General features: G+C 34.6%; 1 protein-coding gene across 3 annotated transcripts in view; it reads right to left on the bottom strand.

Moving 5' to 3' along the window:
- Positions 1-20,770, bottom strand: part of Csmd3 (CUB and Sushi multiple domains 3) — a 1,262,970-nt gene that overhangs the window by 1,146,538 nt on the left and 95,662 nt on the right. For all 3 annotated transcript variants that reach the window (XM_029469819.2, XM_021183659.3, XM_029469820.2), the window contains exon 2: positions 4,304-4,526. In XM_029469819.2, the coding sequence (XP_029325679.1) occupies positions 4,304-4,526 (223 nt within the window). The remainder of the gene's footprint in view (positions 1-4,303; positions 4,527-20,770) is intronic.

Here is a 20,770-nt window from a genome sequence, read left to right as displayed (position 1 = left end):
TTAAAATTTTTAACCCAGAATTGTTCTTGTCTAAAGGAAATACAGGGACAAGAGTGGAGCAAAAACTGAAGTAAAGGCCTTCCAGAGACCAACCCACCTAGGCATCCAACCCATCTCCAGACACCAAACCCAAACACTATTGCTGAGACAATAACTACTTGCTGACAGGAGCCTGTCTCCTGAGAGTCTGTGCCAAAGCCCAACCAATACAGATGTGGATGCTCGCAGCCAACTATAGGACTGAGCACAGGGTTCTAAACGGAAGAGTTAGAGGAAGGAATGAAGGAGCTGAAGTGGATTGCAACCCCATAGGAAGAGCAACAATATCAACTAATCAGACACTGCAGAGCTCCTAGGGACTAAAACACCAACCACAGAGTACAGATGTAGGGACCCATGGCTCCAGCTGCATAGGTAGCAGAGGATTGCCTTATCTGACACCAAAGGGGGGGGGGGGCTTTGGTCCTGTGGAGGCTCCATGCCCCAGCTTAGGAGGCTGTTAGAGTAGAGAGCAGAAGTGGGTGGGTGTATGGAGGAGAACCCTCATAGAGGGAGAGGGGAGATGAAATAGGGTGTTTGTGGAGGGGAAACCAGGAAAAGGAACAACATTTGAAATATAAATGAGTAAAATAACAAAAACAGTGAACCAACAACAAAACCACATGAATATCTCACTAGATATCAAAACAGCCTTTGAGAGAATTCAACACCTCTTCATTACAAAAAAGACACAAAGGCCATACCTAAATGTAATAATGCAATTTACAGTAAATCTACAGCCTCAAATTATATAGAGATAAGCACAAACTCTCATTAAAATCAGAAGCAAGACTGCCTAAGCTCTCCATATTTATTCAATATAGTACTAGAAGTTTTAGCTAGAGCAATATGACTGCTGAAGGAGACCAAGGAGATACAAATTGGAAAGGAAAAATTCAAAATAGCATTATTTACGGATGTTAAGATAGTATACCTAAGTGAACCCCAGAACTCTACCAGGGAACTCCTAAAGTTCATAGACACTTTCAGCAAAGTAGATGGATACAAGATTAACTCAAAAAAAAAATCAGTAACCTTCCTATGTACAAATTACAAATGACGTGAGAAAGAAATCAAGGAAACAACATTTTTCACAACAGCCTCAAATAATATAAAATATTTTGATGTAACCCTAACCAAGCAAGTGAAAGACTTGCATTATAATTCTTCAAGTCTTTCCAGAAATAAATTTAAAATATCAGAAAATGGAAAGATATCTTATGCTTGTGGGTAAGATCAACATGGAAAAATGGCCATCCTAACAAAAGCAATTGTTAGATTTAATGTAATTACCATCAAAGTTCCAACACAAATATTTAGAGACCTTTAAAGAACAATTTCCAACTTCAAATGAAAAATAAAAACAACCAGTATAGCTAAAATAATCCTTGGCAATAAAAGAACTGCTAGAGACGTCTAGTAATAGGGGATACAGAGTCTCAACTGGCAAGTGAGGGTTTCAATGGTTTAATTAGGTTGCATTCAACTGAGTTCTTGGCCAGTGGGCTCCAAGGGAATTCCCTAAATGACAAAGTCTGCTGATAAGACAAGTCTAAACTGACAATTGGGGCCCATTTCTGAGGACAACAGTCACACAACTCAATAAGCATGAGCTGGTGCCAATAGAGACCTTACTCTACATTTTAATCTCTTTGATATGGGATAGTACTTTTCAGAATACCCAAAGTGAAACATGGATACCAACCCAGCCACAAAATCTTTGACCTACAATCTGTCCTGCCTAGAAAATATGCTAGGGCAATGGTGGCATAGAAGTTGTGGGAGTAACTAGCCAATGTGTGATTGGACCCAAGGCCCATTCCATGAGAAGGAATCTTCTGATAAAAACAGCATTGTGTTGGCATAAAAACAGACGTTTTGATCCATGGAACTGCATTGAAGCCTAGACATAAATTCACACATGTATGAATACCTGAATTTTGTTAAAGTCAGACATACACACTGGAAAAAAAAACAAAAACAAAAACAATATGTTCCACAAGTAGTCCTGGTCAAACTGGGTTCTTACATGTAAAAGACCTGATACTTCTAGAACACCAGAGAACCAGATACTAGGTAGCCAAAGACCTAGTATAAAACCAAACACTGTTGGTCATGACTATCTCTATATCTCTAAATCTGTATCTATATCTATACATTTAAAAGCTGATCCTAATGAGCATTCTAATAAGTGGTTCCTAATGATGTTCTGCTATATTCTTATATAGTTAAGTGTCTTATCCCATCATTGGGAAAAATTCCTCAGGCAGTAGATGAAAATAGATGCAAACATCCACAGACAAACATTATGTGGAAAGGGAGTCTAAATGGGAGATCTCTATAAAATTCCCCTCTTCAGAGATCAGGGAATAGTGAAGAGGAAGTAGAAAGAGCCAAAGGAGATGGAATGGGGCAGGGGGGCATCAGGAAAACTAGACCCTCCGAATCAACTAAGAAATGTACATATGAATATGATCTCACAAGGGCTAAAGCAGAAAACACAGGGCCTACAAAGGTCTGTATCAGGTCCTCTGCATGTGTTTTATAGCTGGCAGCTTATCAGTTTTATAGGATTCCTGACAGTGAAAAGTGGGTCTCTGACACTTGTCCCGGCTTTTGGGACTCTTTTCCTCTGGTTGGGCTTCCATGTCCAACTTTGACATTTTTTTTTTGCTTCATCTTATTATATTATATTATATTATATTATATTATATTATATTATATTATATTATATTTGTCATGTTAGGTTGTTATCACTGAGAATGTGTTCCTTGTTTTTTTTTTCTTTTTTTTTTTTAATTTATGTATTTATTGTATATAAGTACACTGTAGCTGTCTTCAGACACACAGGAAAAGGGCATCAGATCTCATTAAAGATGGTTGTGAGCCACAATGTGATTGCTGGTATTTGAACTCAGGACCTCTGGAAGAACAATGTGTGGTCTTAACTGCTGAGCCATCTCTCCAGCACCCAATGTATTCTTTCTTAATGAGATACAGAAAGTGGGTGTATCCAACCAAAGTGGAGATGGGGAGGAACTAGGAGAAGTACATAGAGAGGAAAATGTATTCAAATTATATTGTATGAAAAAAGACTCTATTTTTAATTAAAGAAAAAATACAAATGATCAATGGTGAGATGTGAAAGAATGGTGAAAATTTAGAAAGTTGATGTTGAAAGCTTCTTTTGAAGGAAAAAAAAAAAAACAAACAACAACAAAAACCAAGAACATAGTATCAACAATTAGGAAGAGTGACAGAGTTACCAAATAATTTTTATCACATGAAAGTATCCTTCAAAAGCTAATATTATTTGTTTAGAATATGATGAAATACAAACTAGAAAATCTTGACTGTCCATAATCTATATGTAAACACAGTTAGAAATCTGGGCATATATATTTTCTGACTTTGTTTTTTTCCAAGTTTTAATCCTTTTAAAATAATGACTTTTTCTAAACAAAAACAGTCCACTGTAAATAAAGCATATTAACATTCTAAAACACCTATTTAGGAAAAATTTAACTCTTTTTTCATGTTTAATTGACTATTTTCAAAAATACAAAATATCAGGGCTGGACAGATGGTTTAGCTGTTAAGAGTACTGGTCATTCTTGCAGAGGACCTGACTCCTAGCATGTATATAACGCCAATTCAAGATTATGTGACACGTGTATCTGGCCTCTGAGTTAAGATGTGCATGCATATACTGTACATACATGTTTGCAGGTTAAACATCTATACACATAAAATAAAAGTTATATTAAAATGATATCCATGAATATATGCTTAATTCCTACTGTAAAATCAGAAATGTGAGATTTAACCTTAAAAATGTGTTCGTCAGTTATTTAAACATTTTATGAAATCACTGTATTTCTCCATTACATAAATACTGATTTTAAAGTATTTTTTATAACACAGTATATTGAACACATACCTCTGAAAGATACCTTTTATAGGATAATTTTATTTTGCCCCAAGTTATTACCACAATAAATGAAGCCTTAAGTTAATTAAAACCACAATCACCATAAGCACTTTAAAGGTTCACTTAATCTACCTGTGGAAAAGTAATAATTACTATTATTAGGAAGTAAGACTTAGAGAGAAAAATAAATAAATTATACATTTTCACATGAATAGTACATACCTGTTTGATATAAATTTATTATAAAAAATCATATAATTAGCTTTTTCTATGAAAAACATAGTCTTCCCATGAGATATTCTACCTCTAGTGTACCACTAAAAATTCACTAACCTTGTCCTAAAGTTCGTCGGATGAGGATGTCCATCATATAAAGATAAGTAGTCGTACTCCTCTTCTAGTGCAAATGACTGAAAAACAATTTGTATTCTATTTCGTTCTTCTGCTATTATTACCCATGTACAGTTCGCACCATTTGGATATCCATATGGAAAACCAGGGCTTTCTATGGTGCCATTGAGTCCTTTTAAAGTTCCACCACATGTATAAATAAATCCTGCAACACAAGACAAATAGACATGGTTATAGAAAAATGTCAAAACCCATTAGATGTTTTGGTTTTAAATTTTTAAATGTTTGGTTTTCTTTAACACCAATAGTGATAAATTTTAAATGATGTTTTATGAACTAGATAAGTTTTATCACCATGTGTAACATATATATGTACCATATGATTTACAGTATGAAAAACAACATATTTATAATTTATTAGACTAAATTTAATCATTGTAAAGCAGTGGATGAAAATTACTCACTATATTTGATTCATTATCCATTTTGATCTAACAAATAAAAGTTTCAAACATGTCAATTTGCTTCATATGTTTTTTAATCTAATTCTGGGGAGAAGTAAAGAGTGTTGAAAATTGATTATAAAATGTGGTGTAGGTCTAAAATGATTAAATCCATCATTTCTGATATAATGTGCTTTGAAACATAGTCAGATATACCTATACAGCATTTTAGAAGAATATGCTCTATTCACTAGAAGAGGATTTGTGAAAAACAGTCTATGTAATTGTTTGATTTCCATAACAGTGATTGATTCATTCTATGGTAATCCTAAATTAGGACCAAATGTAATCATATACATATACATATACATATACATATACATATACATATACATATACATATACATATACATATACATATACATATACATATACATATACATATACAAATATATGTATATATATTTAAAATTAAGTCTGGACATTTTGTATCAATGTTCTTAAATTTTGCACTACTTCTATGAGAGGTATATGAGGGCATGCTACTCAGAGATAATTTGACAGTTTACTATATTTTTGACTAGTTAGTTTGTTTGAATATACAGATCAAGATGCAGAGACATGTACAGAAGTTAAGAAGCACAATTAGAGACTGGGGCAGACAGGAGCCATGTTCCAATGTTAATATCTCATTCTGTGCCTCAAATCACAGCAGCAGCTGTGCTTGCTTAGTGAATCAGTTCACCATGCAACAACCATTTGCTCTAGATTAGCTAACTGTAATGGGTCTGCTCCTAAGAACCTGTCTCATGGTTGGGTGGATATATTCAAAACTGTCCTTGATCCTTACTTAGCTTGGAAGTCTACCACTTCAGATGTGTATGTGTCCAAGTGCTAATCCTGGTAAATAAATAAAATTCTTGCTACATTCTAGCTTTTTTAAAAACTTACCAAGAATTCAGATCAGGTAGAAGCTTAAAAAGTCAATACTTGCCTATATTCATATATTTTTCGCTAATTCATCAAAAGTCAAATAGGGTGTTTTATGATTTTCAAAAGCATATAAATAAATAAACAAATATTAAAAGGTCTCTTTCAAATTGCTTCCTGCAGAGCAATTACTTTGAAGCCTTAGGTTAATTAGCTATCACCATTTCTATTAGTTTTCTGCCTGAACAGTTTCCAATTTGAACTTCATAACAAAATGCAAGCATGAATCCCTTTAGCTACAATCTGATCTATGGGCTGTTTTTATGTTCTCAAGCCACATAACCCTGCTGATGTTGGACAAAGGGCATACGTCTTAAAATAACACTCTGACTGTTTTGTCTGCTCATTTGCAAAGGGGCTGCTGATTCATACCCTGCAAATGTTATTTTCTTTAGATAAAGAAAATTGCACCTATGTTTAATAATGCCACCCTTTTCCTAAATTCTTCATTTATTTTTCTTTTAAGTAGATTAATCATAAAACTATACATTAACAACAAAATATTTTCTAAGGCTGAAATTTTTGAATAAAAGAAATTTAAAATCAAAAATGGAATTTTAAACGTTAAAAATAACTATCACCACTCAGTGACCTTGGAGTCTACCCTGTTACTAAATGTTTTCTATTCTATATACATTTTTTCTAAGAATGTGAACAACTTTTAATTTTTCTGTGCAAAAAAAATTAAATTTAATATATTTTACAAGATACATTTTAATATAAGTATCTATTTAAGTTAGTTAGTTCATGTTTTTCTTAAGGGTATCCCTGTCCAATGAGGTTTCTCTTGATAATTTCATAGATCTATTTTTTTTATCTTACATAAGACTATATACATAAGTCATCTCTTCTAGTCAATAGAACAAGTTACAAAGTTGGAAATTCAAGCTTTGTAGTGTTTTGCTCATATTTTAAGTCCCAATAGGTGACTGTAAACGTTTAGGCACTTACAGCAGTGATCTATTACACTATATTGCAACACTGTCTAAGGCATACCCCTCCCCTAATCACTTCTGAAATATTCCTTTAATCACAAGAAGTTTCCTAATAGAATGTGTCATAATCCCAATCTGTATCTTAGTCTCAGATGGTTAGAAAATCAGTAGGGAAGAAAGGATAAGGAGTTTGTGGATCAGAAGTGAGCACACAAGAAATCACAGATGCACATGGAAAGCTATAGTAGTAATAATTTCTACTACTAGCATGCCTACTTCATATCACAAAGGGCACAGGGATACATATTTAGTTGTTTGAGATTTGTAACCAAATTTAAAAGCCCAATGAAAATGTCTATTTAGAGTAAGAAAGCTTCTGCTTGCCTTTCTAAATCACAGCTATTTGCTTTCTGCGTCAGTGTAATAGAATGAATAACATATTCATTTATTCACTTTACCTTTTGTGAACAAAAGTTGTATAAACCTCCTTCTCCTTTGACACACTTGTCTAGACATGTTGGTAAAGATTCACTCATCATATATCCTATTGCCTAATATAACACCCCCCCTTTTTTTTAAAGGAATACAACATAATATGTTGACTTGGTCATATATTTCTGGAATTACATTCTGGTTACCATTATTTATAAATGTTTATAAATATTTTTCTTGTTTACTTCACCATGATAAACTGCTGAGAAATACTGTTTCTTCTATATCAAGAACTTGCCCTAAATTTTAAACCAGAAAAATTGTGAAAAACTGCTCCAAAAATCACCCATTTTTTATGATTCTTCAAGTAACTTGACATTATTTCATCTTCACAAAAATCGTAAGACTTTACATAAGCACACACACACACACACACACACACACACACACCTGTCTTCTTGTTATCTTTGGTTTAGGTTTGTGAGACATGGTCTTACAATGTAGCTAAAAAATAATGGCCTTTATTTCACTATGTACATCATGTTGGTCTTAATTTTTAAAAATTCCACTACAATCATATTATTATAGTTGTACAAGTATGTCTTGTGTAAGTGTCAGTACTTTCTGAAAACTATAATAGTATAAATCATATTAATGGAATATCTGGATTGCTAACTCATCGAAATCACCAAGTGTAATTATATATACACTATTCTGGACATTTATGCTAATAATGTCTTTTGGGTTTGATTTCAGACCCTTATTCTCAGAGGAAATATGCCTGAAGAGTTCAGATAGTTAATTTTGCCAGGTTTACAACACATTCCAAATTTATAGACATGGCATTTCAAGCCTTTTACCTTCAAACCTTTTGATATTTGAGTCAGTTTACCTTAAAATATTTCAGAAAAAGATCTAGGGCTAACTGATTAAAATACTCTCTTCGTCACAGAAATGTAAGTAAACTTTAAAGGACCAAAATTTGCTTATGAAATATTTAAGTCTTTAAGCTTTAGAAAGGATGTAATGAATTTTATCAATTATACTTATAATTCTCCAACTATTCTAAGAGGTCCCATGACTCCAAAAGGTTATCTAAAATACTAACTTATATGTTAACTTATAAAAAGAAAGTTTAGGAGCCAGCAAGATGAATTAGTGTCTGTATTGGCTAGTTTTGTGTCAACTTGACACAGCTGGAGTTATCACAGAGAAAGGAGCTTAAGTTGAGGAAATGCCTCCATGAGATACAACTGTCAGGCATTTTCTCAATTAGTGATCAAGGGGGAAAGGCCCCTGTGGGTGGGACCATCTCTGGGCTGGTAGTCTTGGTTCTATAAGAGAGCAGGCTGAGCAAGCCAGGGGAGGCAAGCCAGTAAAGAACATCCCTCCATGGCCTCTGCATCAGCTCCTGCTTTCTGACCTGCTTGAGTTCCAGTCCTGACTTCCTTTGGTGATGAACAGCAGTATGGAAGTGTAACCCGAATAAACCCTTTCTTCCCCAACTTGCTTCTTGGTCATGATGTTTGTGCAGGAATAGAACCCTGACTAAGACAAATTGGTACTGGGAGTGGGGTATTCCTGTGACAACCTGAACATGTTTTGGGGAGGACTGTGGAAGGACTTTGGAACTTTGGGCTTGAAGATCCATTCGTTGTTAAGAGCTCTGTCAGATGTTGTGTAGGAGCTTGGAAGATAATGTTGAGAACAGTGCAGAAGATGGAGGTCTGGTTTGTGAAATTTCAGAGGAAAAATTAAAGACTCTTTTCAGGGCCGTTGCTGTTTTGATTGTGAAGATTTTGTAGTTCTGGTTAGCTGGGGCTGAAGAATCAGCTGTGATTAACAAGATACCAGAACTACTAAAGCAAAAACTTTGCATTACTGGGACTATTGATGCTGGTTAGCTGGAGCTAAGAAATTAGCGGTGATTAAGAAGAGACCAGCATCGTTGAGGTGACATCTTCTGGGAAGTGTTTTCTGAAAGCACAAAGAGGCTGTGTTCCAGAGATAGGCAAGGTTGTACTCCTTCTGCAGCGGGACTTGGTAATGTGTAAGGGTCACCCAGGTGGTACTGGTTTTGAAGGCATGAAGGGGTCATGCAGAGCAGCTGAGGCTAAGCACTGTGAGAGGCCATGGAAGGCCATTGGTGAAGGTGCAGCCTCAGTTGTAATTGAAGGCCCAGGACTGAAGGGGTCATGCAGTGTTTTGGAGATGCCAGTACCATGAGATGACCACCAAGAGCAGCAGCAGCAGTGGAGTACAGGCATCTGGAACCCAGAGGACGACGTGTGTGCTACAAAGGGCATGGCTGGAGAAGTGACCCAAGCCCTTGGAGGAGCCCAGAAGATCGTGAGTTGGATCCCAGACATTGGACGGTTGGAGATTGGTTTTTGCTTTTGATTGTGACTGTGCCCTGATATTTTCCCTCTTGAAGGAAGAAACTGTTTTAGTGGAGCCCACAGTTAAGTGACTTTTAATTGTAAAAAGACTTTGGATTTTTAAAAGAGATGTATATTTTAAAGAGATTGAAATTTTAAGAATATGTAAAGACTGTGGGACATTTAAAGTTATTTAGACCTTGGGGATGAATAAGAATGTAAGGGTTGAGGCTTACTAGTGATGTGTTTGTGTGTCAAGTTGACAAGGGGTCAGTTGTATTGGCTAGTTTTGTGTCAACTTGACACAGCTGGAGTTATCACAGAGAAAGGAGCTTCAGTTGAGGAAATGCCTCCATGAGATACAACTGTCAGGCATTTTCTCAATTAGTGATCAAGGGGGAAAGGCCCCTGTGGGTGGGACCATCTCTGGGCTGGTAGTCTTGGTTCTATAAGAGAGCAGGCTGAGCAAGCCAGGGGAGGCAAGCCAGTAAAGAACATCCCTCCATGGCCTCTGCATCAGCTCCTGCTTTCTGACCTGCTTGAGTTCCAGTCCTGACTTCCTTTGGTGATGAACAGCAGTATGGAAGTGTAACCCGAATAAACCCTTTCTTCCCCAACTTGCTTCTTGGTCATGATGTTTGTGCAGGAATAGAACCCTGACTAAGACAGTGTCTCAGGGCACTTGCCTCCAAATCTAATGGCATGAGTTTGATTCTACGATGTACATGGCAGAAAGAGATAAGCCACTCATACAAAACTATTATCTAAGCCTAACCCTCCAAACATGTTCAGATTAACTTGTGCACTGGAACATGTGTTCATGTACATAGAGACATACAAACAGACAAGTAATTAAGATGTTATTTCAGTAATAATTATTACATATTAATCTTAAATTAAATAATTAAATAGATTATTTTATGTTTAAAGTTATAATAAAATTATGCAAGTATAATTTCAAAATGGAATATTTTTATAATTTCATTTAAATTTTAAATTAGACATATTATTAGGAAAATTTTATTGATATAGTTTATTGTTTAATACAAATAAACTCAGAAGAAAAATGTAGTGACAGACACTTTTGAATAAAATGTATTATACTTGAGAGCAATTTGAAATACAGAGAAAGTATCTTGCTTCTTACACATGAAATCATTAACATCCATTTTTTCATAATTGTGAAGTATAACAAAACTTATGAAAACCATGAGTAATTTTAAAATTAAAAATCAACTGCAAACTAACAGCTTGGCATGTGGCTCTGCAACTCAAACTACCATTCTTGGCTTTGTACTTGACTTTCAAACTTAGCATCCTTGAAGCCATCTGAATAACATTACACTTCCGAAAAGAATAGAAAAGGTAGCTGTACAACACATTTCCCTTCCACACAGAATATTCTCAATATTGTACCTATGTTAAAATAGGAAATTTATTTGTCAATATTATTAAGCATGATCATACAATCTGTAGTTTTCTCAGTGATAGAGATTACCATTCATTTAAATGTTTAAATCTCTACTCCCTGGACAAATTGTCAAAAGAATATTTAATAATGCAAATGTCTAAGTTACAAAATACAGTAATAGAGACAAGAATCAAATCAATGCCTAAAAGCAAGACCTGGAAAGAAAATGTTCATCACTGATTCTGAGACACTCTTAAAATACTTGAGGATTTGAGTTTCTCTTCACCCATATGCACAATGAGAAGAGACCTGAGCTATGCCTGGTTCCATAACTGAGGACTATTTGAGGTCCAGCTCAAAGAACTAGAAGCTAAGATAGACTTCTAAATTTTTATGATGCAAAAGTATAACCAAATGCATATGTAGAACTTTAAAAGGAGGGAAACACTGGTTTGTGACATTTGTAGATATGTGACATAAACTGTCCATCATGAAGTTAATTGATTGTGAACTTCATAGCTTTACTTTTGAAAAGTCAAACTTTTATCCAGGCAGAAAGCAAACAGCATAACAAGAGTAACAACAATAACAAAAAACATAGAAGTACAAATCTACTTTCCAGGAAGCAGGGGTTATCATTTTGGCACAAAAATAAAATACATTCCAGTATTTACAACAATACATTTTTCCATAAAAATAATTAATTCTGTTATGACATTGGGTATAAAGTCTCACACCTAACTAAGAAGCTTTTATGAAATTATAGTTGGCTGAGAGATGAAAATTGGTTTTAAACCATCCAAGAATACATTTTTTTCTGTTGAAAGCTCACTGAGTACAGCTCTCTAAGAGCTATTACTAATGAGCAAAAAATATAGTTTCCCTAAGAGATTTTGAACTCTTACTATCATCTTAGGATACCCAAGATATAAGATACAATTTGCTAAACGCATGAAACTCAAGAAGAATGAAGACCAAAGTGTGGACACTGTGCCCCTTCTTAGAAGTGGGAACAAAACACCCATGGAAGGAGTTACAGAGACAAAGTTTGGAGCTGTGATGAAAGGATGGACCATCTAGAGACTGCCATATGCAGGGATCCATCCCATAATCAGCTTCCAAACACTGACACCATTGCATACACTAGCAAGATTTTGCTGAAAGGACCAAGATATAGCTGTCTCTTGTGAGACTATGCTGGGGCCTAGCAAACACAGAATTGGATGCTCACAGTCAGCTATTGGATGGATCACAGGGCTCCCAATGGAGAAGCTAGAGAAAGTACCCAAGGAGCTAAAGGGATTTGCAACCCTATAGTTGGAACAACATGATGAACTAACCAGTACCCTGGAGCTCTTGTCTCTAGCTGCATATGTATCGAAAGATGGCCTAGTCGGCCATCACTGGAAAGAGAGGCCCATTGGACTTGCAAACTTTATATGCCCCAATACAGGGGAATGCCAGGGCCAAAAGAATGGGAATGGGTGGGTAGGGAAGTGGGGGGGGGTATGGGGGACTTTTGGGATAGCATTGGAAATGTAATTGAGGAAAATATGTAATAAAAAAATAAAAAAATAAAAAAAATATAGTGATTTTAACACCTTGGTGGTATGCACCTCTATTCCCATCAATAAGATGCCAGGAAAGAATTAAGAGTTAACAGAAAGCAATGCTATAAAGTGAGCATGTGTCTCAAAATAAACAACAAACAACAACAAATCCTGAACTAAACAAACAAAAAACCATGTCAAATAAATAATTTCGTGAAGTAACTCAAGAAAACAGAAAAAAAGAGCCTTCAATCTAAAGCCAAGGGCCATAAAAAATAGTAAAGAGAAACAAAACAGAAACATAAATGCTACCCACACCCACTCCAGTAGTGACTCGCATGACAGGCCTAGACACCTGGACAAAGTTCCGAGACGAAAAGTTCAAGGGAAACTTAGTCTCCTGGAACCATGGCATCCTGGATAATGATTGCTCCAAACTTGTTCTTGCGAATGGATCTGTGTGCTTTCTTTCAGTATTGTTTATTATAGGTGCCTCCAAACAATGACTTGCCAAATACCTAAGCAAAATTGAACTTTGCTTCCTGGCCTTCAGCAATGCACTAGGTAGTCCCTGAGCTGACCCTGGACTTGGAATGCAGTAAGAATGTTGCCTATTCAGTGACATTCAGAATTGCCTCTAGTATTGTAAGAGAGATAGTGAAAGAAATCAGGCATAACTATCTACTACATAGAATTAGAAATTCCATGGCAAACTTAGCAAAGTAAGTTTAGAATTCTTATTATAGTTATGTATGGCAGACTACATTACTTATTAGTAGAACGTCCCCCCACACATTCACTCCCATATACAGGAATTTACAATGGTTTAGGAAGAAGATTGGGCTGTGGTTTTAGAGTATTGCATTATTCATGAGAAGGTGAGCTAGAGCAGATCTCCCTAATTAGAACCATGGCTTGGGCATGAAAGCCCAGGAGTGTAAAGACCTCACACCTGGCTTCTAAGAATATAGCTGACCTTAGATAGAGCTGACTTTGTCTCAGTTGTTTTATTGCCAAGTTCCTACCAGTCTTTATGTTTGCATTCCTCTGTTTTGTGTAAGAGTCATTAAGCATCCGGTAACCTCATTGTACCTTGCTGATATGTCACCTAACTTCCCTATTTTCTTCTGTATCAAAAGTTTGATGCTTGATTTGACAAATTACATTTAGAAACACACTCTCCATTGTGATATGTTTAGTCTTTGTAAAGCTATTACATTCAGCATATTCCCCAGCCTACCTTATTTAATGCTAAAAATAATCATATATAAATTAAACTATGATAATCAGCTGAAATACTTTTCAAACAAAACACAGTTCTAGAGAATACAACAGTTCAAGGCATACTCATTCATTATCATTGAAGTTCTCTAATATGTATTGAATTATTTTTTAATTTCATTTCTGAGTGGGTTTTGTGTATCCTAGGCATGCTTTGAACTTGCTTTTAGCCAAAGATACCAAATCTCCTGATCTTCCTTCCTCCTCTCCCTCTTCCACATGATAATGTCTGCAAATTAATTTTATCCACTAAGCTTTAAAGCTGAATATAATATTATACAGAATCAAATCCTAAGTTATATATCATAAGCTATAATAGAAATCTCTAAAGACATTATAATTACTCTTGAAAAAATAAAAATATATTAAATTTTGAGCTGTTTTCTGAAAAAGTTAAACTGATTCCACATTATTTTACCATGATTTTGTTCATATCAGATTAGTTTTAATGTAACTGCCAATATTGTTCAAGTGGCACTCTTGCTCCAATGTGTATTAGTTTTAGTAGCCTATTGGAATATTCTAGATTATACTTTATTTCTCGTACTTATTCTACACACTATTTTATGTGTCCCCAAAACCCATACCTTTCCTTGTAGTAAGAGAAAAATACATAATCCCTTTCTGAATTCATTGGCTCTTTATATTAAACATCTGTTTGTATATGTGACTGTTTAGCCTGGGGTAGCCTAGAATATTCACTATCTTCTGTAAAATAAATATAAGGCTGTAGACAAGCCAAAACATTTCCAGTGGTATTTAAAAGATCTAATGGATTCACTGCTAGATTTTTATAAAAGCTGCCGGTCTTAAATAAGCAATGTTGAAAAGCTTTTCAATCAGATTCCAGACTGCTTTGGAAACTGTTGCCAGACCCATAGAACACAACACTACAATGCCTCATAGTAAGAACTACTTTCTCATTGCTTCCAAGCTTTAAATCACATGCATTTTTAAAAATATAGATTATTCCTACAAATCAATAGCCTGACTGGTAATTATGAAATTTAAATTATTTCTAAAATACCAATAGCAGGGTTTTAAAAAGTTAATCAGTACACTACATAAAGGTTATGGTAAAAAAAAATTGAATAAAGTTATGATAAAAATACATTTTAAGTTGTTCTGATAATTGTAAAAGAAACACTGAACAACAACTATAATTTGTTTAGTTTTGATGTCCTGCATGCAAATAATATATTGCATTGAAAAAATGCAATCAGTATTGAACTCTTTCACAGTTTATTTATTCATTCTAAATCTTAATTGCAGCCCTCTCCTTCAGTCACCACCTTAACCCGTCTACCCCCCCCCCCACAGTCCCTTCCCCATATCCCATCCCCTTCTCCTCTTCATCTGGGTACCAACAAACCCTGGCACAACAACTCACTGCAGGACTTGTCACATCCTCTTCCATTGAGTGCAGACAAGGCAGCGCAGTTAGCAGAACAGGATCTACGGACAGGCACTGGGACAAGTAACTGATTTAGGGCCAGCTCCCCTCTCCCACCCCCACCCCACCCCCACCAACATCCCCACTTCAGTTGTTGAAGGACTCACATGAAGAACAAGTTGCACATCCACTACATATGTGCTAGGGAATTGAGTCCAGCCCTTGTATGCTCTTTGGTTGGTCTCCAGTAGCGCCTATTGAAATTCTAAATTTTGAGAAATTATAGGTTTCCTAAGACATGACAACAGATTTTTGTCACTTATAATATGTGTACTGTATAGGTGAAAGAGGAAATTTTTAAGTAATAAATCAATATAATGCTTGTAATCATGTTTTTCTTTCATGAATACAGTTAGTTATCTCTTGTTAGTCATTAAATAGAGTGAACTACAATCAATTCCATTTTGTAAAAATTAGTTGTCCTAAACTTAAAGTCTCCTATCTAAGTCCAACAGTTTGGAAAAAAATTTTAATGTCCATGATACTGACTTCTTCTCAGTGTGTGTGTGTGTGTGTGTGTGTGTATACATCCAATATTAATTAGTCAAAATAAAAAAGGTCATGTATTTGAAAGAATGTGACAAGGACATATGGAAGAGTTTAGTGGGAGAAAAGTGAAAGGGAAACATGTTATAACTATATTTAATCTCAAAAATTAAAAAAAACAAAACAAAACAGTAATAAGTCCCATAGACTGGTGAGCAAATTTTACTAACTACTCCTTGGCTAGTATATTCCTTTTCTCTTTAAATGAATATTTGATCATATGTGACTTCTCAACACCTTTAGTGGCATAATTTAAGATCTGGGTACACACAAAGCTGAATCTAAATACCTATTAACTAGGGAGTTTTGTAAAGTAACCAGCCATCCTAAGTCGTCCAGGATGGCTACCTTTAAGTTTGATAAGTCTTGTTTCTATCAGCAGTGACTCCTGCAATGCTCACAGAACTTGATAAAATTTACCTATAATTATTTATTCATCTAAAATTATAACAATTTGGACAATCTGGCTTTGAAAGTTTCTTCTCTATTTTCATGTATTCCAGCTATTGAATATTCATACTATCTATAAAATTTGACATTTTTCTAAATTGTATTGACCAATTTTTATGTACATAGAGTAAGAAATTGTGCTGATAAATTATATTTGCATATAACATTCACATCGCTTGAATGATTATGCAAATTTAAAATGGTATAGCATTCTAAGTTGAGAATACCTATATTGTGATTGTTGCTTTTCCAATCTAAATATATCTACCTCTTCTCTGTTTCTTGCTATCTGCAATGCTGGCCCATAAAGATACCTTTTAGGTATGGCTTTCTGGTATCATAAACTTTCATGCAATGTAAGCTAGAGCCAGAAGTGTAAAGGAAGAAGAATAAACAAAACATCCAGAGGAAAGTGATATCATTGTTCTTAAAACCAACCATGAATATACTCATTATGTTTGATGTGCAAACTTCTGTAAAACTCCAATAGTAAAGAAGGCCTCTAAGTGTTGTGCTGAATTTAAACCCCCTATACATCTACATGCGTTGCTTCTTCAAGCCAAATGTGTTATTTCATCTTTAATTTATTTGACCTTAATTAAAAAAGACAAAGGCCTCGCTTTGAGATTTAGTTGTGTTCATTCAAGCATTTATAAATAATGATCCTTTTAATCTTCTCCATATCCCTGTGAGGTATATTCTATAGTCTCAGTTTTCAGTTGATGAAACAGACAGGTTAAAAAGTTAATTAGAAGAAATGGGGTATATTATATAGGTACTAACTGACAGAGAAGCACTTTAACACACATATACTCTTGCACTTAATTTCACACAGATTTTTTTTCACCTACTAAGATCTATCCCTAAGAGTCCTCCATTGTTGTTTAAGGATTCTTTTGTCTTTCTCTACATTTCTAAGCCATAACCATAAGATGAATATTTTTGAAATAAATTCTATAGTAGAAGTTCAAAGGTCGGTTAAAAAGTGGAGTATCAACAATCTCCTTTGAATCTTATGCTGTATTTCAAAGGTTTTTCTCTTATTGTGATATAAATTATTCACAAATTTCAAGATAATAGACTTTAAAAATATGAATGTCCCATATGATCTCCAATACCATTGATCAGGTAATGTTTTGCTTTATTCTGTGCCTTCTTTATTTTACCTTATTTGGTATAAAAAGATTAGCTAACTTCATTTAACCTAAATATTTCTCAATCGCATATATGTATGTGTATGTAAATATGTATGTATCTGTCTGGCTGTATAGATCAGAGTTCAACCTCTGCTGTCTCAGTGAATCAGGATCTTGTATGTTTAGCAAATCCCAATGGCCAATAGGCTTCAGAGATCCTTCTACCTCCATAGAACTGGGAACACATGTGTGCACATCTTCCCACCCTTATTTGGTAGCTATTGATTGGATTTAAATCTTCTTGCCTATGTAGTGAGCACTTAATCGACTGAGGCTTTCCCCTAGTTCTTCAATGTCCCATTTTTAATCAAATATTAAAACTTTTAAAAAGTCTATGAGAAGTATGTTAGAAAATAACCACAGTGCATCAAGTTACAAAATGATTTAAAATAATAGGGAAATACATATTGCAGTTATGATGTTCAAATGTGTTGTTTTGATGATTATAAACAATTATCCTTGCATGCTTCTCTTATAGGCAACTGACGACGATAGGAATGAATGAATAAATAAACCACTAAGATTTTATGGTTTCTGACACTTATCTTGTTTTCCGTCATTTATAAATGACATAACACACTTCAGGTAAATGAACTTCATCTCAGTTGCTATGCTTGAGGGTCTTAGGAACTTAATCACTCATTTCCTGATTCATTCAAAAACATAAAGTAAAAGATAAGCAGTCTGTCATGTTGCATTTGAAAACTTCTATGTAAAATTAAATAAATAAACCTTAGAAAGAAAGCAATATCTGGAAAAAGCAACAAAACTATTTCTATACCAATAAAGAAGTTAACCACGTTAAATAGCTGTATCCCAACTTATCTTCCTTTTGACACTTACTTTCCTTACTACAGCAGCAATAATATGATTTTTCTCTTTTGTATTGTTGCCCCATACTTCTTATCCTAGTGCTAACAATAACTGTTGTGGTTATTATCTCCTTCCACACCTCTATGCCTCTTGCCTTGGGCCTGGAGTCACTATTTACTTGAGAAGAAACAGTATATTAAAAGACTTCTAAGGTGAAAAATCAAAGTTTTTGTGGTTCTGGGAAGTTGAGGTTAGAATCCATTGGCACATAAGAAACCAAATCACTGATACTCCTAAGCTCTCTCCAAGGATTTCTTTCTTGCAGGGTTGGAAAGCAATAGTGTGAGTGACAGCTAGGATGACATTATCATTTTGGGGACACATTTCTTTAGGTGAGGTTATGCAGAGAAATAGAGGAGGTGGAAGATAAATTGTCATTGAATGGGTTTTCATACCACTGACGGAGTAATTTAGTTTAACAGTAGTGACAGTCCAGCTTGAACCTGCTGACAGATGGCTGCTGGCAAAAAAGATATGGTTGAGACTTACTGTCAAGATACAAGCTTTCATGTTAACTGAACAATGTTTGGGTTTTTTTAAAGAACATTTCAAAGGATGATGAAAATAAAGAGAAATGATATTTAACACTCATATTGTATGAAGCATATCTAAGGGCTCCTCGTAGGATAGATGCTGGCTGAGGGAGATAGCATAATATTGTAGGGGTGAGTGACTCGAAGAAAGAATGAGTCTTTAAAAATGAGTTTTAGTTAGTGTTTTCTGGGCTTTTGTATGTCTAAGGGGACTCAGAAGAAAGGGCAAGGTTACAAGATTAAGTGCAACCAAGAAACACCAACACCTCCAGCACTCAAAAAGAAAATAGAAAATAGGATAAGTTTCATAGGTTGTTACTGAGATGTGCCCTTTGTAAATTCTCAATAGTTCCATTAGGATCGTGACTAATCTTTAGGAGTTTGTAGGTGATTATTAAACAATAACCATAAGAATTTTCTTTTAAATATTTTACTATGCATTATAGAATGTTAAGGTTCCTACAGTTGTTATACTCATTTTATAGAAACTAAAATGTAACCAAGGGAGATTGTATAATATCTCAATCTAACATTGATTCATACAAGTATTGCTATGTAGCAAAGAGGGACATTCACCTCATGACCTTGCAAGGAAATATCTAGTACAGCTTATTGAACAAGGACAAATTCTCATAGCAAACTGTTTCTTTTCTACAATATAAGTAAATTAAATATTTAGAAATAACGAGGAACTCTAGATATTAAGAAAATATGGATGGGGATTGGAAGAAAGGATATTTATATACACAGTGATTCCATTTTTATTTAAAACTGTTTGTTTTCTGAATACACAAAGTATCTTATTGACCAGAGAAGATTAGCAAATACCCATTCTCAAACACGGTTTATGGTTTGGGAATTTTGATTTGTTTGTTTTGTTTTTCCAAAATTTAGATACACAAAAATCCATCCTCTTATCTTCTTCCATATCTTACACAATTCTCCATGGCTTCATTAGTAAAAATGCACTCGTTTGAAAATGCCATTAGACAATATGCAATGATATAATAGTTATTGAATTCTGCCTCTTTCTACTAGGTACTTCTCAGTTAAGTTTTCAACAAACTTCTGCAACTTTGGTTCTGTACAGTGTTGCAAATTTCCTAGAAATTCCTGAATATCTTCTTCATTTTTCTGTTAAGTAGGAACACACAGCATTCTTTGCCTCTACGTGCCATGGTGTCTATTAAAAAGTTTACAGGAGAAGGTTCTATGCCCCAGAATAGAGGAATGCCAGAGCCAGGAAGCAGGAGTGTGTGGGTTGATGAGCAGTGGGAGGGGAAGGGGTAGGGGATTTTTGGAGGGCAAACTAGGAAAAGGGATAACACTTGAAATGTAAATAAGGAAAATATCTAATTAAAAAAAAACAAAAAAAGTTAAAAATATTTTTTAAAAAAGTTCACAGGAGCACCAGACACATATATCAATTAAAAGTACTCTCTATATACCCCTTCTTTTTAAGTCTCTTACATAAAAATGTATGCCTATTTTAAGGATTCTTTATAGCTTTAAAAAGTGATGATCCTTCATCTTTCATCATTTGTAAAATGACTCCAACTACTAGTTTCTAACACTAAACAGAATATGTGCTGCATAGTGCTTAAATCACCCCATTTAAAGTTTCATTTTGTAAAATATTATACTATAAACAGATTATTCTTTCTACTCGGGATGCACATAGAATGAACGTATTACCAAAAATGAGTCACCAACTCATGAAATGTTGTCATCACGGTTAGAGGTAAAGAAGATACAGTAAGTGGCACAGATGCTGAATACTTTTGTAAAAGTCCATAAACCATATTTTAGCTATGACTTGCAGAATTACAGCTTGCAAAATAAAAATCTTTAAAAATCTTTTTTATACTTAAATATTTATTCTAATAAATAGCCTATTTCAAAATCAAATACATGGCTTCACATGACATTAAGTTCATTTTTCCAGAAAACAGCTACCCTTAGAGAAAGTAGAAAATCT

This window comes from Mus caroli, unplaced genomic scaffold (genome assembly GCF_978045245.1).
Source record: "Mus caroli unplaced genomic scaffold, Mus_caroli_1 scaffold_16, whole genome shotgun sequence".
Lineage (NCBI taxonomy): Eukaryota > Metazoa > Chordata > Mammalia > Rodentia > Muridae > Mus > Mus caroli.
This window is presented reverse-complemented; position numbering and strand designations above follow the sequence as displayed.